General features: G+C 42.4%; 2 protein-coding genes across 2 annotated transcripts; one reads left to right on the top strand and one right to left on the bottom strand.

Moving 5' to 3' along the window:
- Positions 1–7,012: 7,012 nt before the first annotated feature.
- RSPH6A (radial spoke head 6 homolog A) lies at positions 7,013–18,007 on the bottom strand. The gene is made up of 7 exons (XM_018561517.1): positions 17,864–18,007; positions 15,249–15,483; positions 13,905–14,360; positions 12,146–12,433; positions 11,914–12,058; positions 9,715–9,832; positions 7,013–7,256 (listed from the first exon to the last, which is right to left on the bottom strand). Exons 1-7 carry the CDS (start codon positions 17,962–17,964, stop codon positions 7,013–7,015), a joined length of 1,587 nt encoding a protein of 528 aa, XP_018417019.1. The 5' UTR covers positions 17,965–18,007.
- Positions 18,008–24,442: 6,435 nt separating this feature from the next.
- Positions 24,443–25,432, top strand: LOC108791111 (galactoside 3(4)-L-fucosyltransferase-like). Its single transcript, XM_018561495.1, has one exon. The coding sequence runs from the start codon at positions 24,443–24,445 to the stop codon at positions 25,430–25,432; it is 990 nt and encodes a 329-aa protein (XP_018416997.1).
- Positions 25,433–25,820: the final 388 nt, after the last annotated feature.

The raw sequence follows: 25,820 nt of genomic DNA, 5'->3' as shown, positions 1-25,820 counted from the left end.
GTTTTTAGAAAGAATTATGCATAATTAACACTTTATACATCTCTTCAATGTAATTGGTCACTTTTATAGTTGGACTTTCAATAGATTTCACCACTTCTTCTTTTTTCTGACTGCGAAATTATCAGTTGGGATTCTGACTGAATTAATCACAGATATTTCCTATCAAAGATCCTACTTTGTGGTCTGTAAGCCATATGACTATACTCTCCTTCTCTTCCTTAATACTGCGTGGCTTGTCTGTATCAGCCACGTGCATATAATTTAAAACTGTGCAGCAATGCTTTATGGGACCTCTTGCCTGAACTGAAATGTCTTGAAAGTGAGAGGCAGCACACCATATGTGAGGGGATAAAAGGAAGCGATCAAAGTCTTGTGAGTGGAACTTACAAGAAGAGAGTTTATAGAAGATACTATGAATGGGTTGACTTTACCCTAATGTAGCTACCTATGGTACAGTAAGTCAGTATATGCTACCTTTGTGAATTGTTTAGCCCTCGTTCACTCCTGAACGTTTTGTAGCGCGTTCTACGCTCGACGAACGCTCTACAAAACGCTCAAAAATATAAATCCCATTGTATTCAATGGTCTCGTTCCCACCTTGGCGTATTTCCGCCCGTCCCTAACGCGCTACAAAACGGCCCACGCCTGAAAAGGTACATGTACTACTTTGGGCCGTTTTGTTGAGCGTTTCCATTGGGATACAGCCAAGTAGCCTTCGGAAACGCGCGACGGTCGCGCAATTTTTTTACCGCGAATCGCTGTAAAAAAACACGACAGTTGCGCATATGCAATACGCCTAGGTGTGAACGAGACCTTAGGGATTCCACTGAAGGAGAGCATTTTTTAGATCTGCTCTAAATGTTGCATTATTGAAGGGGCAGTAATGGGAGACATGAGTTATGCTTTAATACAGTAATTCAGTATGGCGTGAGGAATGTGTTGGAAGGTTTGTATGATGGATTTGATGCTGTGTCACTAATTGGAGAGAGATTGCCCATTGTGTACTGTATGTTAATATGCATATCTGCTAAACAGAAGATTGTGCAACGTTCACATCTTGCATTTCTGAAAGTGAAGTTTTCAACCTTGGATTTTTCTGAATACTCCAAGTATGCCAGTCAAAACTAAACTGATCACTTTGGCTAGGTGCTTTTGATTAGTTGAGACAACTAAGCAAAAAATAACTGGATACGTATTGATACTAGATAGTATTTATTCCCATGGCATTTTTGAAGCTAATTATCTTCCATCTTTACCGACAGAACTTAAAATCTGCCCGATCAAACACTTATGAGCCTCTGTTAAACCCGATGCCAGCGACTACTGTATGAAACAGCAAAGTAAAATACTTAGAAAGCTCTACCAGGTTTTGTCACACTTTTCAGAAGCTCTCACATCCAACTGTTCATTTTCTTTCATATTATACTGCCTGATAGACTTGGCACTCACTCTTTTTGCATTTTGTATTTATAGAACTTGCTTTGCCCGGCTGGAATGCAGACATGTCAATGTGACCAACTTCCTTTGAGAAATGTCTGGTATTTCCCATACAAATGAATATTTTGTTTTTACCCAGATAATTAACATATTTAGTAGTGAATAAAAATATGCAAACTTTCCTGGCTTAAACAGGAGGTACATATACATTTAGCAAGTTGAGGTACCAATTAAATTAATTGCCAGAGCATGCAACCCCAACAACTGTACTTGTACTTCACTAAAGCTGGGCATATACCTGCCAATTGGCCTAGCTAAGGCTTCCTTTCGTCAGTGGGTGGCACCGTCTGCTACATATTTGGTTATTCGCAGTGATAGCAACAACCAGTGTATATGATCTTTCCATAAGGGTACCAAGCACTTATATACTGTATATAAAATCACTAATATGCGGGACAATAGAAGCAGCCATATGAAAACTGCATACGCTCTTTGGTGTGCCTCTTGCATGACTGCTTTACTCTCCTATCTAATGTATGAGCAGGTGTTTATCAGTCTTGGCTGGCAGGGTGGACCATAAAGTAGAGAAGGTCCGCAGTGACCATTCTTGGCCAATGCTGGCTAAACAGCATGGATGGAGGAATTACCTCTGCCAGCTATTGTTTTCAAGTAGCCGCGACCTGTGGCAGCTTGAATACCCGAACAGAGTTGCATCTGATAGGACCCAGTCACTGTTCAGCTGAGATTTTTCCACCTGAATCTTAATAAAGACGATGCAGATGAGGCCACCCATGGCTCGAATTTCGGCCAGTTCAGCAGGACACGGGACAACCAGGCTTCCGATTTTTAATGACAGATAGAAGGTGGCTTCAGTAATACTAATCAGCAATACCAGATGTGTGTGACTTTTTAACCCAGCTTGCACGAAGCTGAACTCTTGCACACATATTTGTATGGATTGTTTATTTTTCCACAAGAAAAAGGGAACAGACTCTGGCAATAATTAGCACGTTTGATGACTGGGCATGCACATTACCATGCCCAGTTGCATGTGACAATCAGAGTAGGTGCGGCAGAGCTAAGTAGGATCCAGCAATGTTACATTTCCTGCCCCCTGTTGATTATTCTCACCTTCCCTTTGCTTCCATGCTGCTCCCTTCACCCTTTGTAAAATTGTGGAATAAGCCAAATTTCATCTAAGATCTATCAACCTTCTAGGTTCCAGAGTCCACAGCCACAAATCAAATATTCATAATACTAATCAAATACTGCTAGGGACTACAACAGACCTGAAAATATCTGTATTAGCCACATTAATGTTCATGTCCAATGCTGCAATCATTTCAAAGTGAAAAGTCCCAACCAATTCCCTCCTTAAAAGATATAATGTCACTTTATTACCAAAACCACTTCTAAAAAAATGTATCTGGGGACAGAACTCCAAAAAAAAGAGATCCCCACTATATTGAGACCCCCTTAATACAGCAATAATGTCAATAGGCAATACTTGTAAAGTGTCTACACACTTTAGACCAGCTTTTTCTAACCTTTTTTCAGTCATGGCACCCTTTAAAAGGTATGCAAAATCTCAAGGCATAATCTCAAGTCTAAAATGTAAAAGAACTCAATGTAAAAAAATTACATGTGGCCCCTCCAAAATCCATACCAAAAGCTGAAACAGGTTATGGTATAGATTTCAAGGGGGGGTGTCCCATGCAATAACACAAAAAGTGTTGTTCCCCTATCACATCAGAGTCCTTCCTTCACATTAGAAGCCTTCTTTACATTAGAGTCCATTATTCACATCAGAGCTCCTCTTTTCACATCAGAACCCCCCTTTCACATTAGAAACCCCCTTCACATCAGGAGCCCCCTCATTTAACATAAGAGTCCCCCTCACACTAGGCGTCCCTCCTTAGATTCAGAAGCTCCCTTCACATCAGAAGCTCCTTTCACATCAGAACCCCCTCCTTTCACATCAGAGTCCTCCTCGTTCACATAAGAGCTCCCTGTTTCACATGAGAGTCCCCCACTTTCACATCAGAGTTTCCCATTAGGCAACCCCGAGGAAGTAAGAAGGCAGCCCAGGGTGCCACGGCACCCTAATCGAGATAGGTTGCTTCATACCATACTGGAAGAGTGTCTGCACACTTTATCAGTATGGTCTATTGACATTATTGCTGTATATATATATATTGATTCATCTTATGAACATTGTTGAATAACCAGTGCTTCTGGTTATAGGGGGAGAATGCGACTCCCCTTCCATGATGTGGTACATGAGGTCGGGAAGAGAGTCCTTAGCTCTGTGCAAGCTCTGAACAGATTAACTTGGATCCTCCATAGGACTTTTTCACTTCACTCCAGCAGGAGAGCAAAAGAAAGGAGAGTATAAGCAACAGAGGGGTTGTCAATAAGCAAAACTATTGCTTTATTCCATATGGGTAAATCACAGGTTCACCCTTATCCCACACTTTCATCAAAACCCGTATTACATGAAGTTAGCTCCTTTTGGCATTCTGCCCCTCTAGGTGCCAATAATCAGAACTTTTGGTAGGTATAACTACCCTACCAAATTTCTGTGCCTTTTGTGTCCTTGTATGGACCAGGCAACTGCCTCAGAAAACCCTGGCATGCATTGAAATGGAATATGATGCCCTCATAGAGCAAGGTCCCTTTTAGTGTCCTCAGCCATATTTTGTTTTTCTGTAGTTTATAGAAACTAGGCAGAAATTCTGTTGATTTATCTGATGGAAGGAACCATCTTGTCTCCCTCAGATGTTAGAACGACTTAGCTTTCCCAGCAATCACTGCATGCTGTCATATTTCTATGAGTCTATAGCACATTGATAATCACACACATGGGTGCTAATCACCAAATGCGTCCACAGATTGTATTGTTGTCTTGCAGAGTATGTTTCCATCAAATATATGCACAAGTCATATCGGTTTCTGAAAATATCTATATAAATGTATATATACGCCTGTTTATATATAGATATATATAGATATCTAATATATTGATGTAATATATTTTATTTATGTTTTGTTACGATTCAGTTGATGTATATAAGCATTTTGTATATAATAATGTACATATTGAGAAGGAAGTGAATATTTGTGTGTATAGTAAAGATATATATGGACGAGTGTTTCTGGGAGATGTTTGTATTTAAATATATTGTGTGAAGTTTACTGATTAATAAAAGTTAAAAAACAGAAATCTCGGGAGTAGAACACCGTTATTATTTTCTGTTTGATATAAGTAAAAGTATTTGGCGATTTCAGATAACTTAAAGCACAAATTATTTTCAGTTTAAATCCGCTAAACACATTTCAGGTGCATCAAAACAAAAGGTGTTTAAAGTAGAACTATGGGGTGAGTGAATTACATTCATCTCCATAGTTAGAGATGACATGTGACATTAAAACTCACATGTCGGCAGGGGTGTATCTACCGCAAGGCAGACTAGGCATTTGCCTTGGGCGGCACTTCCCAGGGGGGCTGCAGAATGCGCTGCCCCCTTACCAGTTGGATAAGAGAGAAAAAAAATATATATAACCTGGTGCCTTGGACCTGGTGCTTCTTGGACTGGGGGACCAATGTGTCCACCTATGCTGCCTACTCCTACATGTACACCGGCTTCAGCTCCTTCCTCAATCTGGGCACTGTGTTGTGCAATGTGTGCATGACCCTCATTCGGGTGCACTCGCAGTTCATGCTCCGGACATCTTTGACATCTGAATCTCCAACATCAGGCAGCTTCCACAGGATCGCTGGGGCTGAGATGCAGATGGTGACCAGCTCATCAGCACCTCCATGGTGGTGAGTCCGGGGAAGTGCAGCCTGTGAGCTCCGTGACTGGTTATGTGTTATGAGCGGGGTGAGGGTAAAGTTACAGAGACCAGCGGCCAATGCACAAGATGGGTTACTGCAGAACTAGAGGGCCCAGCATATTGAGGCAGAAGATCGGTGTTGTAGCTCCAGCGACTGGGGGGGGGGGCTAATTTAGATTGGGGGGTGCCCGAGTTTAGTCTTGCCAAGGTCAGCACAAAACCAAAATACACCACTACACGTTGGCTCCATTGATCGGGAAGTGAGCGAAATCATACAGCCGATCCGCTCACTTTCCGATCATCTCCCCGCAGTCACGTCTACGCACAGGGATTCCCTGAAAAGCAAGGATCTCCGTTTCTTTGTCATTCGTTCTGTGTGTCTGTGCATTCTCTACCTCTCTTGCTGCTTCTCAAATACTCTCCCATAATTCATAGGGGGGCATCCCTGAGATGGGAAAGCAAAGCAAAGCCTTATTCCTCTACCAAGATGACCACTTCCAGCCAGGGACATGGTGTGGAACAAAGCACGGTAAGTCAGTAATAGTGAAATGGTCAGCTGGAGGGAGCCTACAGACAGTACAGGTGACTAGACCTTTGCTCTCTGCTTTCCTTTATTTCATGGATCAGGTCCTCTTGCCCTTTAAATATGATTCTCGGCTCATATTATAATTTACCATTACCTTCCTAGCTGCCATAGAACAGCCATGGAATCCTTATTAATTCTTATTAGAAACTTCCCATTCTAATCTGCTGCAGATACATTTTAATGAGAAGCCAGCTGTTCTCACCCCATTTTGGACAGTGACAGGAATCTAGAAAACCTAGATGAACAATCGGAATCATTTATAAAATGGAAAATCCTTGCCAGTGCAGAACAAGTCATGTGTTGTTGAATCGTGTCGATATTTTTGTGCATGAGCAGGAAATGTATCCTCATCCCAGTCATGGGATTCTGATAATAAAAGGGCACACATATTAAAAACAGAGGTCTATTATGCAACTTCTGGAATTCCTTCAAGATTTTCACAGATGTATATATGTATTCAGAGTGCAGCGGCACCATGCTGACCTTCAATCAAAGGTTTGTTTATTTCCATGGTGAACACAGTCAGTATGTATGACACATCTAAAAGAGAACAAACACGAACAAGGCTCATTCTACTCATGTGTTCTGTGCACTTACACTGAAACACCAATGCTTGGTCATCTGATTGCTGATGAACACCAGCTTGTCATGACAAAATACATATTCCCTAAACTTTTAGAAGCGGGCTGTTGTCCAAGACATGGGCCAGTTATCCAACAACAGTAACCCATGGCCAGGTTATGAACATCTTAGTATTTACATTCTTTACAAGCAGTAAATAGGGTTTAAAACGAACCCTCACTAACCTCTGTAGCTGCAAGCATTGTGGATCCCTTTATTCTCAAAATTCACAGAAGGCAACAAAGTCCTTCTATCTTTCTCTCAGAAACTCAGCTCACCCTTCTCCTGACAGGGACTTTAAATCCTTCACGCTTTCTAATCTCTAATGTAAGCACAGAGCAGAAGGTCTGGGTGGAGAAGCGGAGCTGCTGAAAAGACAACTTGCAGGACTTCATTGCTTCACTTACATTACACTGGATAACCAAGAAAACCACATCACATAATGAAACATAAAATGTGTAACCAAACAAATAGGAACAGAAAAATAAGGTTTTATTAAATATATAACTGATAAGAGCATAAGCCAATATATTAATCATCTTCTTCCACCTCTTCTTCTTCTTCCTCTTCTTCTTCCTCCTCTGCCTCTTCAGCAGCAGCTGCAGCCTCTTCCTGGGCAGCCTTTAGAGCTTGTTCCTCCTCAACAGTGGGGTCCGCTGCCTCTGTGATCTCTGGTCCACTTGGGTACTCTGTCTGAGGTGGAGGAGGAGCAGGGGGGCTGTATCCTTCCGGGGTGTATTTCACCCCCCAGCCAATGTAGATGTTCTCAAATTTCCTGAGAATTACGAACATTAACCAATGAAGCAATTTGTTGCGGATTCAGTTTTCATTCATATAACTGCTTTGCCTTGATTGATTGATTTCCCTCCCTACCCTCTTTGGCATGTAAAAACCAATCCTCATTTTTACTTAGGCTTCCTACCGGGGGTATTTCTATCCGAGTTGAAGGCCCCAGTATGCCACTGAACCACCAATTACTTCCACCACATGGCTTTATGTGCAGTGAGACATGCTAGTGCCTCTTCTCCATGTCCTGCACCTCCTTCCTAATGTTACAAATATCCCCAGTGTCTGATGGCACCTGTACAAAAGACACCTCAACTCATGTGTCCTCAGCAGATCTCAAGGTACACAGCTAAATACACAGCTACACATATATAAACTCTGCTATCTGCCAAAAACACCCACCCAGACAGTTTTATGCCCCAGCAACCTCTACCAAACAGCATAGCCAGGTTCAAGCCCAGTTCCAACTGAAACCCTTGGACATCCCTCCTGCATCTTTTTGTGATAACTTTCCAAGATATCCTCCTGCAGGTCAAGTATACATAGTTACATAGTTAGTCAGGTTGAAAAAAGACACAAGTCCATTGAGTCCAACCTATAGAGATACAGAGGAGTCCAACCTATAGAGATACAAAGGCTATAGAGATACAAAGTATCACAGAGTCCTTTTCTTCTTTGCCTCTTCTGTTGTGCTGGATCATCCTCAGTGATGCAGAAAACATTACTGAGGCAATCTGCATAGTCGTGCTGTGAGCCTGGGGTGACGTTATGTAAATTCAAGTAGTCACTCGCACTCCAAAACAATGCCCGGGCAATCTCTTTATTGACTGTGGTAGTGTAACATCTTAAAGCGACGTTTCAGAACCATGTGGTTCCTTCTTCAGGCTAACAAAAAATGAACACCAACAAAATAAAGTGACTTAAATACACAGTAGTGGCAACCAATAAACCAATCAAAAAAATCACAACCCCCCTTCTGACATCACACTGACGTCACATTCCCTCCAAATACACGTAAACATCCTGTAACGCAAGGGGACAGTCATATGGAATATCTGATCGTATGCATACCTTAACTACCTCCCGGCCAGCCGCTAAGCGTCGCCTATGGCCAATTTTGGGTATGCTAGTTTTTTGCGAGTGCGCGCAATTTTAAAGCTTGACATGTTTGGTGTCAATTTACCCGACGTGATCCCGTCTTTTATATTTTACCAAAAAAGTGGGTAATATTAGTTGTTTTATAACATAATGTAAAAAACAAATGTCAGTAATTTCTCCTGAATATAGTAAAAAATAAAACCCGCAGTGGTGATTAAATACCACCAAAAGAAAGCTCTATCTGTCCCCAAAAAATGGTATAAAATTCATTTCAGTACAGCGTTGCATGACGGAATAAATGTCAGTCAAAGTACCGCAGCGCTGAACACTGAAAAATGGCCTAGCCAGTAAGGGGGTCTAAACACCTGGTCTTCAAGCGGTTAACAAACACATAAATGCATCCTATTGCGCCAGCGCCATTACATCGGAAGCCATGATCCTCTTGACGATCAAAGACTACTACTACTAGTGTGTATTTTAAGTCACTTTATTTTGTTGGTGTTCATTTTTTGTTAGCCTGAAGAAGGAACCACATGGTTCCTAAACGTCGTTTTAAGATGTCACACCACCACAGTCAATAAAGAGGTTGACTGGGCATTGTTTTGGAGTGCGAGTGACTTTACTTGAATTTACTTGATCTGCGGAGGCATTTGCTGTCGCTAGACGCACCCACCCTACTATTGGGACTTCCGGTCAGGAGTGCGATGAGTAACATTTGGTTCTGGGGTGACGTTATGACGTACCCCTATAAGGCATGAGAATGACATCCTAGGTTCACAGGAAGTGGGCTGAAGGATACTGGGTGCCATTCAGTCCAGTAGAGGAGTGGTGCTGGACCATAGGGACAGTGCCGGAGAGAAGGCGAGTACTGCAGCAAGAGCTGCATTGTTTTTTTTTATTTTTACAACAGATGGGGTATCCATTTTTAAATAAAAAAATCCTGGCTATGGGATTTCAGCTCACCTAAAGGCCCGCCCCTATATTTAGCTTGGCTAGTGTTTACTTTCATTCAGGCACTGAGGGCATATTATAGGCATTTAAGTAGGTTGCTGAATGAAACGCATGATGCTGCTGGCAGAAAACTGCTGTGCAGCTATTAAAATCTGATCAGTAAGGTGCCAGTTAAGCAAAAGTTTAACCAAAGGTGCTTTTCTCTCTGAACCAAGTTTTGTGGGGAAGGGGGTCCCAGAGCAGATGTCCCTCACGCACTGGTACCTTCCTGCCAGCCCTGTGTGCCCAGTTACTTTATAATAACAAAAACATGGGAGCATTTCATTCTAAGCTTCATATAAAAACAACAAGAAAGCATTAGATAGACGACAAGAAGGCAGCAAGATGAGACAACATACTTGGAGCTGGAGATGGTGTAGGCTCCTGGCCACAGATTGGATCGAAGAACTGCTAGAGCATATTGAGGGATCAGAGAAGACGAGAGTGAGGCTGTCCAGGGTGGTGTCTCATTAATTTCTGAAAAAAATAAATAATGATATTAACCACAATGTTCTACCATGACAATATCATTTATCACTCTGCCGATCAGCACTCCCACTCCACTCTTCAACATCCCTGAGGCATTCTCACCTATCTACTGCAACAATTAGGAATCAAGGTGAATGGAAAACTTAAGATGAACATCAAGCTTTCAAACTTTACTTCTACAAGTCCACTACCCTAATGTCATTATATTGTATGTACTATTCTCTTTATTCTCTAAATCTCCTCTTCTCTGATCTTTTAGGTGATAGCTTTATTTAGATACCTATTCCATGCCTTTCTAACCTTCACTCAGATCCTGCTAATTTGCCCCCGACCCCTTATTTGTACTTTGAAAAAAAAGAAGAAAAAAACAACCTGTTGACAGTTTTTTTTTTTTTCACTCCAACTTTCTTTCCCTCACCTCTTCAAACAGATTAACTCCCCGGCTTCCACTCAATTTCTTAACTTAACCTCTTCTTTTGATCTAATTCAATGGACACAGACTCCTACTCACTCTGATGGTAACACACTTGATCTTATTTTCTCCCACCTATGCGCTCCTTGCAATCTCTCCAACAACCCTTTCCCACTCTCAGACCACAACCTGGTCAGTTTCACAATCACCCTACTATGTCCTCCACCACCACCACCCACTAACTCACTCACTGCCCAGGACATTGCCATTCATTTCAAAAACAAAATAGATGCTATTCGAGATCAGATCGCCACTGTCCAATCAACTGCCCCTTTTATTATAGTACCTGATCCTCCATCACACTTGTTACTTTCCTCTTTTGACCCTGTCACCACAGAGGAGGTTACTAAGCTTCTCTCTGACACCCACCTCACCACTTGCCCCCTAGACCCTGTTTCCTCAAAACTACTTCGGGCACCCTCTTGCTCTATCCTAGACTCTCTTACCCACATTTTCAATCTTTCCCTCTCTACTGGAATCTTTCCTACCCCTCTCAAACATGCACTAGTCACCCCAATACCCAAAAAACCTTCACTGGACCCTACCAACCTCAATAATTTCAGACCTATCTCCTTACTCCCATTCACCTCTAAACTACTAGAACGCCTTATCTACAACCGCCTGAGTTGCCACCTCGCTAATAACAACCTTTTGGACCCCTTTCAGTCCGGCTTTCGCCCCAAACACTCCACTGAAACCGCCCTCCTAAAACTCACCAATGACCTAATAACCGCTAAAAACAACGGCCACTATTCCTTACTCTTGCTATTAGACCTTTCTGCTGCTTTTGATACTGTTGACCACCTGCTGCTCCTCAAAAAAATCCACTTGCTTGGCCTACAAGACTCTGCTCTCTCATGGTTCTCCTCCTAATTATCTATGCGCTCCTTCAGTGTCACCTACAATTCTAACTCTTCCCCTCCTCTTCCTCTTTCTTTAGGGGTCCCCCAAGGTCTGTCCTTGGACCCCTTCTCTTCTCCATCTACACCTCCTCCCTTGGTCAACTAATAACCTCACATGGCTTCCAATATCATCTCTATGCCGAATACACTCAAATTTATCTTTCCACTCCACAACTCTCCCCCTCAGTGTCCTTGCGTGTCACTAATCTACTAACTGACATATCCATCTGGATGTCACAATATTTCTTAAAACTCAATCTTTCAAAAACTGAGCTCATGATATTTCCTCCTGCCCGTCTTCCTTATATTGTAAAGTGCTGCGCAAACTGTTGGCGCTATATAAATCCTGTATAATAGTGATAATAATAATAATACTTGGAGAACTGCCTGCCCCTGAAGTTAAGGCATAAACGTGCCAACTCGTATTAGCTGAGCATACATGTCTATGCACAATATAAACACTACTGGTGGCATATAAATCTCACTAATAGAGACCTTTTAGGAAAATGTAACTCAGGTGCTCAATTTTTCCCCGCATAGTGCTTACAAGGGTCTCCCGATCATGTGATCGATGTGACTGGTTGTCACACTGATCACTTGATTGCAAGCCCGCTCCTGCCTCCCATCCTTAAGTTACTTTCAAAGGGATGGCAGCAAGGCTACAGGTGCTTTTTGAGGACACAAAAGATAGATACCAGCGTCCTCAGAGAGAGGGGTGAGCAGAGGAGGGCCCACTTCTGGCTCTGGTTCCTCTTCCTCTTCTTTCTCTTCTTCCTCCTCTTCCTCTTCTTCCATCTCCTCCTCTGACTTTACAGTAGTGTTATACCAGACACAGCGCCCCTAAGACGAGGAAACAAGGCATATGAGTTACAGCAAATAACCCAACAGTAGGACCAGTACCTGCATCTGAAAAGTGAATCTTCTCACCTGTGGCAATATGTGCTGGACATGGTGAACCCAGTTAGACAAGCTCTCCACCAGTTCATTCGCTGGAATGCCCTCAAATTCAGGATTCTCTTCGTACGTATCCCTTACAGCCCCTTCTTCCTCTTCTTCCTCTTCCTCTTCCCCAAACTGGTAAAAACCAAGAGGACTGACATGGGTTCCAGCAGAGATGCGGGCAATCTGAGCACGCAGGAGGTTAGACTCTGTTCCTGGGAATGGGGGGTAGGTGATAACTGGAGCTGCAAGGTTTCCTGTGAAGAGACGTTTGACCTGTTGATACAAAGATGAGATAGATATCAGAGGATTGCAAAGAAATGAGATAACTGGAAGCTGATAGTTGCAATCCACACTACATATGTGACTTATAAGTTGACATATTACTGTAAAGGAAGGAAGGGGGGGCAACACTGCTCTTGTGTTTGACAGTATCAGGGGCTTTATTGTGTTTTTGAATTGTGAATGTTAAAATAGAACTAAAGCCAAACATTTTCTTTGTCTTTAGTCCTCTTTTGAGCATAAGATGTATGTTTACTAATGTCTTCCTGTTATCCAGTCAGCAGATAGCAGGTTACTGCCTTCTATATGCTGACAATGCAGAGCCACGTTGCAGATAGGAAAGATCCCAACAATAATGTCAGGATCCACCTCACTGCCTGATTGACAGCTGGCTCTACCTCTCTAGAGCCCGCCCCCATCCTTGTCCGTCTCTCCAATGAGCACTGGAGGAACATAGAGAGGGGAGGGGCAAATCCCTCCAGGGAGTGATGACTGGCAGTCACCCCTTTCTGCAGGGAGAAGACTGTGAGCTGAGCAATCAGTGGTTTGTGATCGCTCAGCTCTTGATCTACAGTATAGCGCTGGCATGCTTTTTAGTATGAGGAAGATTACATTTTATTCTCCCAATATTTCTCCTTTAATTATTGCACGAGTCATGTATATCTTCCTCCCTCATCCTGTCTGCATGTTGCTATGGCAATATTGGGCGGGGTAGGTTTATAGAACTACTTGACTGGAACAGTAAGGCTAGCCATACACATATAGATCTTTCTTGTTCAGCCTCTCAAACTGAACAAGAGAAGCCAATTGATTACCTATCCATGCTAAACAGTGTGGATGGAACAATCTTTACCGTAGGCTATTGCATTCAGACAGCCACAGCACCCACAGCTTAATGTTGGGCGCTGTGCTTAGAGATCAGACTGCTATAGACGAATGTATATGATAAATAAAAGTCTGACAGAGCATGACGGGAGTCATACCTTTGGTTTCTTGGTATTCCGGTTTCATTTACCTTCGCCTCCACAAAATATCACTGCTAATGACCTCATACTCTTCCACTACTTATAGTCTGACTCCTGGCCAACATTTTTATTTTTCGATAGAATGGTGAACAGTCAACACCTCTATCAGGCTGGTATTTCTGCCTATCACCCCATTGTGGAGATTTTTCCTACCTTCCTGTACAAGAAACTGGGATTGTGGCCGTCAAGACAGAAGGGCACTGAACCCCCAAAAAACCTTGTCCAAAGGACTCACTCAGGGGTGGGCAACTTGATACTATATATGAAAATAAGTTTTGGCTGAAATTGGATTTAAAAAAAGTTACTATGGTAACATGCATACACAACATGGGGATTCATATCAGCCTTCCAATATACATAAAAACCCAAAAACCAAACAGCATCTTCCCAGAGTATTCCCTAGGCACTGCAGTATGGGTGGTGCACATTAAGATGAATACCTTTCTTGCTGCTGTAATCTGTGCAGGAGTTACAGGAGGCAGTCTGACCCATTCTGCACCAGGCTCTGTACACACAAAGTAGACATATTTATTTGCCCCTGTGCTGTTATCTTCACGGGGCACCACGGGAGGGGGGCGATATGTGGATTTGGGGGGCAAGTCTTCTGCTTCCTCTTTCTCCTCGTCATCTTCTTCTTCCTCGACTGCTTTCTCTTCTTCTTCTGCCCCCTCCTCAGCTTCATCGTCTTCACCTTCTCGGAACTGCACCTCTGCCACTAAGTAGCTGCCCTGAGAACCGAGAATCTTGCCCCAGAATCGGCAGCGCTGGAGCGGGCGAGTGTCAGTGAGGCGTTTCAGGGCAAGCGCTATGCGCACGGTCTCATCTTGCCCCAGACTCACACCTCCTTGCTGAAGCACGTGAGCAATATCCAGGAGGTTGGGGAGAGGCGAGTCCATCTGTCAAAGAACAAAATGGAATATCGATTTGGGTAATGGTGTTATGTGCTGGTGTGTCGTCCCAACCATAATTCTCCTCAGCACTATAGTCTCATCATAGACTCATCATAGAATATTAATGGCAAATGGCCAAATGGTCCATCTAACATTAGACATTAGTCTAAGGCAGGGGTAGGCAACTTTGGCATCATCACATCATGCCTCTCCCTCTACGAGTCATGTCCGTTGCTGTCAGAGGCTTGCAGTGCCTCATGGAATTTGTAGCTGGAGTGCCGAGGTTGCCTACCCCTGGTCTAAGGATACATTTGTGTTCATCCATGACATGCTTAAAGTGCATCTCTCTGTCTTTTTAGTTGTATATAGAGTGGGAAAGGCTTAGACACAATGACAAGTTTTTATTGCTGCAAAAGTCCCCAATGGGGAGATTCACCCCTCTATCTGTACTGGTGACCATTGTCACTGAGAAAGAAAGTGAGGGGAAATACAAAATGTTAGAGTTTTCCTCAGAACACGAGGTAAGGGGAAACGTTCCAATGGGGATTCCAGTTCTTGGAACAACTGACTACGAGGGGAATTCCCCTCACTTTGCAAGATTTATTTTAACTTCCCTCTTGGGCCTCTGGGACAGGAAGTGAAGGGAATTTTCCCAATGGTGCACAGACATCAATGACAAAAACAGGCAGGGACTTTAGACTTCATGACCAAACCCCTACTGGGGAGAAATGCATTGATGTAGTAGGAGAAGGTCTGGTAGTGAGTGATGTGATACAGTCCTGCTTTGTAAGTCGGCACTACTTGCAATAAAGCTGGCTGGATTTCAAGAATAAAACAGTGGAAGTGCATTTGTTTTGGTTACGTTTAGTACTCATTTAAATCTTCTTTCCTCACCATCTCTCCATCGCCCTCAGCCTCCTCTCCTTCTCCAGCTCCATGTGTGAAGAGTGCACGGTGGGATTCTGCCTTAATGTATGTGTGTGGGTCATCTCTCTGGGTGCGCAGTGTGTCCAGTCCCTTGTTTAGCCTGGACCAGTGGAGTTCTGAACTCAGCTGTTCCAGGATCTCCAGTGGATTAGGTGGGCGCTCTGCCAGGATCCGGGACAGGAGAGCAGAAAGGTGCTCATATCTGCAATCATTAGGAAAAAATGAACATGTTACTAGAATACAGAACATTGGCTTCCTCCACCAACCATGACAATGACCTTATGTATATTGACTTTTGTTCCCCATGGTCCCTGTGTGTGTTGTAAAGTAACCACCGCTATAAGCTCACTTCCATGATAGACTACAATCTCCTGTGTAGTTTACCAATTTGTATTGAGATTGTAGTCCATCACGGGAATGAGCTTGGAGCGGTGGCTACTTTACAACACACACAGGGACCATGGGGAACAAGAGTAGCCACCCTTGATTGCATTTTAGTGTGGCCTTAAGGCTTTTGACAGGCAGGCTGTGACTCACTGAGACCTCAGAGCAACAAAACTATTATACTGTCCACCTCGTTTATCCCTTTAGTACCCACAATAGCTGTTGTTACATTATTTGATTTGTGTGGCGCTCCAAGGCATTTACTCTCAATGGTGTGCTGATATCACCCCTTGACTATCTATCTTTCTATCTATCATGGTGGGCACCACACATATATAAACATAAACACTGCCTAGCAAGTACATACAATCCAATGAAAAAAGGCATTCATGAGTCTTGTATTGAAGCAATATACATAGATTTATTGGCTATGTTTCCACAAGGCACTGCTTGTCTTTCTCAATTCTTGACATCAACCAATAAATCTGTGTATGTTGCCTCAATACAAGACCCAGGAGTGCCTTTTCCACTGGACCATTTTTTTATTTATTTATCATATACACTGAGTGGCCAGATTATTATGACCACCCCATCAGTACTTAGTTGGGCCACGAGATGACTCCACGAGATGACTTCGTTGGGCCGACTCGTGACTCCACAAGATGTTGAAAGGTGATGTGAGGAATCTGACACGGCACTGTTGACCTTCTGTTGTCTTGTACCAGTCTTGCCACTCTCCGTTCTGCCCTAACATTGGCTAGTCGCTGACGGCCACAATTCGCACGTTCAGACCCAGATTTTCGGCTGACAGTAGTGTCTTTAAACACTTTAACATCAGCTACTCTTGAACATTTAACGAATTCTGCTGTTTTGCTGATACTCGCTCCATGGCTCAGAGCGCCAACAATCATCCCACGTTCAAAGGCTGTTAAATCTCGTTGTTTACCCATATCTTCAGAAAAAAATCACTTCTACTGTCGTAGTAAACAACCTGCTTCCCTATTTATAATGGTCTGGCCCTCTAGCAACTTCAGCGCGAAATTATAGCTAATTATAGCTAATTTGCCTACAAACGTCAGGTGGTCATAATAAACTGGCCACTCAGTGTATATACACATACTATATTGCCAAAAGTATTGGGACGCCTGCCTTTGCACACACATGAACTCTAGAGGCATCCCAGTCTTAGCCGTAGGGTTCAATATTGAGTTGGTCCACCCTTTGCCGCTATAACAGCTTCAACTCTTCTGGGAAGGCGTACAAGGTTTAGCAGTGTGTCTATGGGAATGTTTGACCATTCTTCCAGAAGCACATTTGTGAGGTCAGGTACTGATGTTGGACGAGAAGGCCGGGCTCGCAATCTCCTCTCTAATTCATCCCAAAGGTGTTCTATCGGGTTCAGGTCAGGACTCTGTGCAGGCCAGTCACGTTCCTCCGCCCCAAACTCGCTCATCCATGTCTTTATGGACCTTGCTTTGTGCACTGGTGCGCAGTCATGTTGGAAAAGGAAGGGGCCATCCCCAAGCTGTTCCCATAAAGTTGGGAGCATGAAATTGTCCAAAATGTCTTGGAATGCTGATGCCTTAAAGGAGAACTATGAGGGGGGTGCTTTTCACTCACCTCATAGTTCTAACCGACCGGTGACAATTAAACTGTCACAGGTCGGCTCAGTAGATCGGGAAGTGAGCGAACACATACCGGCGTTTGCTCACTTCTCGATCCTGTCACGGCAGAGAGCCGTGACAGGGGAGGGACTGGATTCCCCCCTCCCCTGTCCGATCCTTCAGCGCTGACTGGCGGAACGGACAGGGGAGGGGGCGGGTACAGCTGGCTTTGCCGTTTCAGCTGCGGCGTCTCAGTATACCGCAAGCCTGAATCCAATGATTTGGAGGGGTGTCCCAATACTTTTGGCAATATAGTGTGTATATATATACCACACACACATGTACATCTTCATCCACAACTAAAAAAGGTTTTGATTCTGTATATACCTTGCAGACAGGCTTTATTAAACCCGAATTGTGTTTGGATAGGGTCTTTGGTGCCTTCTATCCTGACTATAGACACAGACGACCATTGTTTGAATAATAATGAACACACGCTGCCATGAAGTTGTAGCTTTGTGATGATGAATTCATTATCAGGCAGCCAACCCTGCCATGTACCCCCTGTATCCCTGTGGCCTCGTCCATACTCACAGGCTGACCCCATCGGGTCCGGCTTGCAGTAAGTAGGCTTTGGCATTCTGGATCTGCAGCTCCCGGGGATCTGAAAACACCTCGGGCACACTTTCCGACATTTCTCAGCGATCCTTGTAACGGCCCAGAGCTGCGTCCACCGACCCGTCCGAGTACACTTCCTCTTTGCGTCTTTCGCTGCTAGGCAACCACTCCATTCCCCTATTGCTAGGAAACCAAGAGACGCTTACAGGTCACGTGTCTACAGCCCTAGCCGCCATGCCCGCTGGGAGTTCTACTTTTTTAGCCCGTTCAGTGTTGTTCACTATGTTGATACGACGGATATAAACAGGCGGAGCCTTCCGCTGCATCGGTTATAGCTACACAGGGAATGTCGTATTAGCGTTACGTGATAACAAATCTAGCGGCAGTATCAGCTGCTGCCATGAGGTGGCGCTAGTTCACTAAATTGGTACTCAGAGCGTCACTTGCAGTATCACGAGCTGACAGCAGGTGCCGCGGTTGTCTTCAAACATCTGCGGCCTGTAGTGAGAAGATTGAGGTGCCATTGGTGACTTTTCCCTTTTCAAAATACCAGGACCCTGGTTGTCATGGCAATCAAATGGCTTCACTACTTTCCAAGGGCCCATTATTGTACACATGGGTGTGAAGTTAAACGCACATTACGTTGCATGTGTTGCCATGCATCATTAACATCTATTGCACTTAAAATAAAATTTTAAAAAATGGGGGGAATTTATTAAAACTGCAGCAGGCAAAATCTGGAGCAGCTGTGCATGGCAACCAATCAGCTTCTCTCTTTCATTTTCAAATCCCGACTGAGCAAACCAAAGAGAGATGCTAATTGGTTGCCATAGACAACTGCTCCAATTTCTCTCTGCTCCCCCCAATGTTATTATGATGCTCTGCAATTGGAACGCACTGCGCAAAAATGCAGCTTGTCCTTCAGTGCACACAACGCAGCTTGTGCCCAGGGAGATCATCTCGGTGTAGTGTAGTCCTAACTCTAATCGATGAGAACCTCCGTCTTGGAATGTATGTAGAGAAGGATGACTTGGGTGCAGGTTCACCAGACGCGCATTCAGTTCCTTAGCCAAGTGATGAGTAGATGTTCTGCAGCATCTCAGCTCGCTGCAGCAGCTTCACTGAACACTTCGGCTGGACATAAATACCATTTTCCAATGAATACTTGGTTTGCTCGTCCACCAAAACATTAAATTGTAGGTTTCCACGCTGATTTGATTTCTTCCATCAAGGTTCAGGCACCTTTCTCCAGCACTGCCATGTGTGCTCACAGTTGGTGCTCTGTACCCACCTTCTCCATCAAACTTCTCAGTACAGTTTTATTATTATTATTATTATTATTATTATACAGGATTTATATAGCGCCAGCAGTTTGCGCAGCGCTTTACAATATAAGGAGGACATTACAATTACAATGCAATGCAAGACAAGGTGGCAAGGTGGGCCCTGCCCGTGAGGACTGCAGTCGGAATCTTGTAAATCATGTTTTTTGTGTGCACTGATAATGATTTTAGTGTATTTTTATTGATTTGAGAAATATTTGTGCAAGTGTTGCAGGACCTTCAAAATTAGTAGCGCCATTTTTTTCTATTCTACCAGTCCTGTGCTTTCAGTAAATGCATGGTCTCAGGGGGTCTTTTACAAACTCTGAAAACTGCGGTTGAAAATAAGAAAAAGGTGACAAAATGCAAAAATGGTGTGGCCACCTGAGGTCATAAGTGGAACACAGCGCCTGGCAGCGAAAGGGTTAAGCTGCCAAACAGAAGTTTTTAGGTTTCTATGGCAAAACAAAATGGCAATTAAACATGCCCAGGGCTAACTGGATGTAAGAAACCAGAAGACAATGAAACAAATCTTGTTTTACTTGAACCAATACAAGCTCGCTTGGATACATACCCAATTTAAAAAGCACACAACAAAAGGGCTCGCATTGTCATAGTCACTTCTCTACAGCCAGATCCCATTATCTTCCTCGAGGTAAGCAAGTCTTGAATGTTCCTTTTTGTGTATTGATGACATTTCAGGAAACATTGGAGTTCCCCATTTTGGCTTCCATCGACATGTATGTGAGTCTTTCATCCGGGCAAAGAGTCTATTATTTGCTTCAAGAAGGTAAGATTGGCAAGGTTATTCACAAAAGGGTGAAGAGTTTGGAGAAGGCAGGAGAAGTGAACAATCTAGGACAACATAACTGATTTGGAAAAATTCTCCAATTCAGCTCACTTTCCAGTTCAGCTATGTTGTTCTAGATTGTTCACTTCTCCTGCCTTCCCCAAACTCTTCACCCTTTTGTGAATAACCCTGTAAATAGATGACATTTTGTAGAAGTATGGATTTTTATATCAAACCCTTGTACAGTAATACTTCGGTTTACAAGTAACTTGGTTTGCGAGTGTTCCGCAAGACGAGGAAACGTTTCTGAAAAATCTTGCCTTGATATACGAGCGATGTCTTGCTATACGAGCAAAATTGTGTAGAAAAGCACCACCCGAATAAGGCTGTAGCAGTGCGAGCGATGAATCTGTTTAACGACAATGCAATGTCACATTTCCATGGAATCCTCAAAAGGAGGCAACAGCGAGTGTCATTGGATAGATTCCTTGTTAAGGTTTCACAAAATGAAAAAGATTCCATTGAGCCAAGAGATAGAAGTGATTTAGTTAGTGATAGTGAAAGTCGTCGTACACAATAATCCTCCTCTCTCTTGTCTCCCTCACACCAGACACGAAGGTACCTGTAATTGGTTTATTTTTCTTTATATTTTGTACAGTATTATATTACAGTATTGTAATCATTTTTATATGAATATTTTTAGGTTGTGGAACGAATCATCTGAATTTCCATTATTTCCTATGGGGAAATTCGCTTTGTATACAAGCGCTTTGGGTTACAAGCATGCTTCCGGAAAGAATTATGCTCGTAAACCAAGGTATTACTGTATCTTATATAGGGTGGAAGAAGTTTAAAAGCAAAAATCTTCCATTCTTGCATAAAAATAAAAAATGTGTTTAATTACAAAATTATTATTATTATACAGGATTTATATAGCGCCAGCCGTTTGCGCAGCGCTTTACAAAATAGGGAAGACATTACAATACAATACAATTCAAGACAAGATGGTAGTGAGGGTCCTGCCCCTGAGGGCTTGCAATCTAAAGGACAAATGATTACAAGATAAATAGCATGAAACAAAATATAAAATAGTTATGTAAATGTATACGTATGTTCTTGCAAAAGTTTAGTGTGCTCATCTGTAGTTGTCTGCATCGTGTCTGTGTGTAAGTGCCTAAGAATGGGAAAATAGGTCCCTTTTTCCTTTTTGAGAATTTACTGCCCATCTGACATGAATAGCCCCTTATTGACAATTTGAAGCAAGACAGGATCTGGGACCTGTGGTGCATCATAGCTGAAATCTAAAACTCGTAAGACCACTAGCAGGAGAGAGGGGGGCATGGGAAGAGGAGTGCCCCCACCTTTCTGTTAACTTCAGCTATATTTATTTATTTATTACAGGTATTTATATAGCGCCGACAATTTACTTAGCGCTTTTCATAGTTGTACATTCACCTCAGTCCCTACCCTTAAGGAGCTTACAATCTAAGGTCCCCATCTCACATACAGAGCCAATTTAGACAGGAGCCAATTAACCTTCCAGCATGTCTTTGGAGTGCTTTAAGTTAAATGTATCCATAACTATAATTTTACCAATATAGTTATACATAATACAATGTTCTTTCTCATATTAATGACCAAATCAAGAAATACTACAGTAAAAAGATATAATTCATAGTTTGTAAACTTCTTCATAAACTTTGATTAAAGCTGGCCATACACCTATAGGTTATCTGCAGACTTTCTATGGTCAGATGGAAAAAGTGCAACAGATTCCTCCATCTACGCTAAACTGTGTAGCAAGATACTGAAGCTTGGCCCCAGTGGGAGTTTCCTCCATCCACACGGTTTAGCGTAGATGGAGGAATCTGTTGCACTTTTTCCATCTGACCATAGAAAATCTGCAGATAATCTATAGATGTATGGTCAGCTTTAAGAATATTCTGCACAAAGCGATCCCCACAGACTTCCTCAGTAATTAGGAATGGGAGGGGTTGTTCTAGCCCTCTTTGCCAACTTAATCTGTGCAGCAAATGATTGTAACTTAAACATATAGTGGGGAATTTATCAAAACTGGAGCAGACAAAATCTGGAGCAGTTGTCCATGGCGACAAATCAGCTTCTCTCTTCAGTTTGTTCAGTTAAGATTTGAAAATGAAAGACAGAAGCTGATTGGTTGCCATGAGCAACTGCTCCAGATTTTGTCTGCTCCAGTTTTGATAAATTCCCCTCATAGTATTACATCTCTATAATCTCTATTACATCTCTTTAAAATACTGAGTCCTATCATTGCAGGTATTAAGCCCATACAGCTATGTGAATGCAATATTTTTCACTACTATGGTCCCCACTTAGACTTGAGTGACTTTATAACTTTACTAGTACAAAATCACTGAGGTCAGCAGCATCAATCCGTGGTCGAGCACTCTCGAAATTGAAAGATAGATTGGATTGGTCTGGAAACATTTTTAAAGGGATACAGCATGGGAAAATGTGCATGTATTGCAGAGCTATACCTAATATATCAATATTGTATTTTTCTGCCTTGACATACACTTTAGAAGTGGAATTTCATGTAGTTCTTTTAGGGTTAAAAAAAATCGCTTAAATCTCCAGAACCCTTAAAAGTCTCTAATACATACCATTAAATGTCCTTAGGCATAGGAGGGAAGCTTGTGTGTTTGTTGCTTGGCTGTTGCTTCCCTGATGAATGTTTGTGTGTCACTCTTTGATGTCTGTAATAACTGTGACACTAATCCCATTCCGTAACAGTGCTACACATGCAGACACTTTTCTCAAGTTCTCTTCAAGTCATCAGTCCCAAACAGTAAGCAGGACATTGGTTTGTAATGAAGTGGACTGGGAGACGGAAGAGTTCAGAATCCAGTTTAGAGGATGGTTCTTACACAAAGATGCTTGATGGTCGCTCCATATCTACGTGCTCTTTCATTGTCATTAAAAGGGTCTTCCAAAAGATGTAAGTATACACGATGATCTTCTAAAGTGACGTGACATTGGGTGATGTGATGTTTGCCTAAAATACCATGATGTGCAGGAGAGGTTCCCATCCTTTAATATTTTTTTTGCACATGGTTGGAGCAACAACAACCCTACATTTTAATAAATGTGCCTTAAGACTGCAATCTTATTCTGTTTCATTGAGGTTCTTTTTTAGATACGTTTTAGATACGTTTTTATTGAAAAATGTTCAATACAAAAAGGGTCAATGAGCAATGAAAACAACGACTATTTCAAGTATTTCCGCACAATACAATCCTGATATGCAAACATCAGTGTGATAATACAATAAGGTCACAATTAAGAACATCAGTTATTTATGAGGGAGGTTCTTTTTTTTAATGTACAGTAAACTGATATTATTTTATAAAATTAAAAAAAGTATAATTACCTTTTTTATTATTATATTATATTATTAATATAAATATATGTAATATATGTATGATATTTTCTGTTTTCATTGTTACACCTATTTATAAAATGCTAACACCATAACCGCTGTCTACAGTAGTATTTTCTCTGATTTTGTTAGCACATTATGATAGTGAAGTGTATTAACCTGTAGAATTCATCCTATTTAAAATGTTTTCTCAAGTTTTAAAGGGTTTTTCACAAAAGGGTGAAGAGTTTGGAGAAGACAGGAGGAGGGAACAATCTAGGCCAAAATAGCTGACTTGGAAAAATTCTCCAATCCAGCTCGCTTTCCCGTTCAGCTATGTTGTCCTAGATTCCCCTAGCCATGCTGCTTAGCATGAATGGCAAAATCTGTTCGATTTTATTTGTTCAGCCTTCAAGCTGGACTAAAAATGTATACTTGTGTATGGCCAGCTTTAGCCAGCATAATACTGCAGATGTGAGATAACCCTCTATGTCCACCTTTAGCAGACATGATGCTGTAGACATGAGATAACTCTCTATGGCCACCTTTAGCAGGCATGATGCTGTAGACATGAGATAACCCTCTATAGCCACCTTTAGCAGGCATGATGCTGTAGACATGAGATAACCCTCTATGACCACCTTTAGCAGGCATGATGCTGTATACATGAGATAACTCTCTATGGCCACCTTTAGCAGGCATGATGCTGTAGACCTGAGATAACCTTCTAGTGGCTATGAAACAATATACAAAGTATGGCCCACATCATTTATTTGGCAATTGACATATAAATATCATTATAAACGTAATGTTTTTTAAAAAAATGTACAACAGTTTTCTTTGAAAAAGAATTTCCAAAGAAGTCAACATAGTAGCATTATGCTTTTCAGTAACAGCACTACTAAAACTAACGTCTTCTTTGTTTATTTCTTTTCAGATTATGCGCAAGAATGAAGCCATTTCATAATCAGAACTCGATTCTAATTGTCCCAATTCTTTTCTTTGTGATCTTCTTTACCTGGTCATGGCAAAGAGGAGGCTTCTCCATGGTCTTTACATGTAAACATAGAGACACAACAGTAGATCAACTCTCAAATGACTCCCCAATCTCAGTCCACAATAAAGAGAAAGAGCTCCTTGTTCTTGTTTGGGTTTGGCCTTTTAGTGAGCATTTCCCATTAAATACTTGTCAAAGTGTTTATGGCATCTCTGGTTGCAAACTGACCGCAGACCGAAACCTCTACAACAAAGCTGATGCTGTAGTCATGCACCATATAGACATCATGTACGACAAACGTTTGTTACCTCAGGATCCAAGGCCTCATTACCAGCGCTGGATTTGGTTCAACATGGAACCCCCTTTGATCGCTAAAAATCTCCACTTCTTAGACAATATGTTCAATATGACCATGACATTCCGCCAGGACTCCGATGTCTATAGACCTTATGGTCGTATTGAAGCTCTGAAACAGCCTCAAAACTTCACCATTCCAGCAAAGTCCAAATTGGTAGCTTGGGTGGTCAGTCAGTGGTATCCAGGTGCACGGCGTAATGAGTACTATGAGGAGCTGGATAAGTACATTCCAATAGATGTTTATGGAAAGAACCACATGACGTTATCTTGGGATGACTTTTGTAAAACCATTTCTCAGTACAAGTTTTACTTGGCCTTTGAAAATTCCATTCACAAGGACTATATAACTGAGAAGTTTTGGCACAATGCTTTTGAGTCTTGGGCTGTACCTGTCGTGTTAGGTACATCTAGGAAAAACTATGAAAGATTTATACCTGGGGATGCTTTCATCCACGTTGATGACTTCCCAAGTGCAAAGGGCCTAGCAGATTACCTTCTTCAGTTGGACAATGATGATGAAAGATACAAGAAATACTTCAACTGGAGATCATTGTATCGAGTGAGACGCGAAACTGGGTGGGACAATCACTACTGCAAAGCATGTCGGGGATTGAGGCAAGCTCCAGATTACCAATTCATTCCCAGTGTGGAAAAGTGGTTTTTAAAGGGGAATAATGTATAGGGAAAGCCAGAGAAAAGTAAGAGTTTTGAAGTATTTAAATAAACTCTGTCTTGGGCAACTCCCCCTCCCCAAAACTGCTGTATGTATAAAATGCAGGCAACTAGAGGTGGCGAAACATACCTGCAGCAGGCTCCAAATCCTTGCTGTCACATCCAAATGGTGGACCGACTGGATGGGCAAACTTCCAACGCTGCTAGGTAGTGTCAGAGCTTGCTGCTAAGACCTGCCACCCTCATTCCTTATTGGCCCACCACTATGATGAGCACGTCACTGGCCAATAGTTATGTGTAAGGGGCATGAAAGTTTGGCCAAGATTTGGCACTTAAAAAACAGGGAAACTTTGATTGTCAGAACTTCACAACATTGAGCCATGATATAAGAGTTTGAG

The sequence above is a fragment of the Nanorana parkeri genome, unplaced genomic scaffold, assembly GCF_000935625.1.
Source record: "Nanorana parkeri isolate BGI_ZX_2015 unplaced genomic scaffold, ASM93562v1 scaffold528, whole genome shotgun sequence".
NCBI lineage: Eukaryota > Metazoa > Chordata > Amphibia > Anura > Dicroglossidae > Nanorana > Nanorana parkeri.
The sequence above is the reverse complement of the archived record's forward strand: the minus strand, read 5'-3'. Positions and strand labels throughout refer to the sequence as shown.

Coding starts and splice junctions, on each gene's coding strand:
- RSPH6A (XM_018561517.1), bottom strand. CDS start 17,964: ATGTCGGAAAGTGTGCCCGAGGTGTTTTCAGATCCCCGGGAGCTGCAG. Junction 12,059..12,145: donor TCCAGCACATATTGCCACAG/GTGAGAAGATTC, acceptor TCCTCGTCTTAG/GGGCGCTGTGTCTGGTATAA. Junction 7,257..9,714: donor TACACCATCTCCAGCTCCAA/GTATGTTGTCTC, acceptor CGTAATTCTCAG/GAAATTTGAGAACATCTACA.
- LOC108791111 (XM_018561495.1), top strand. CDS start 24,443: ATGGTCTTTACATGTAAACATAGAGACACAACAGTAGATCAACTCTCA.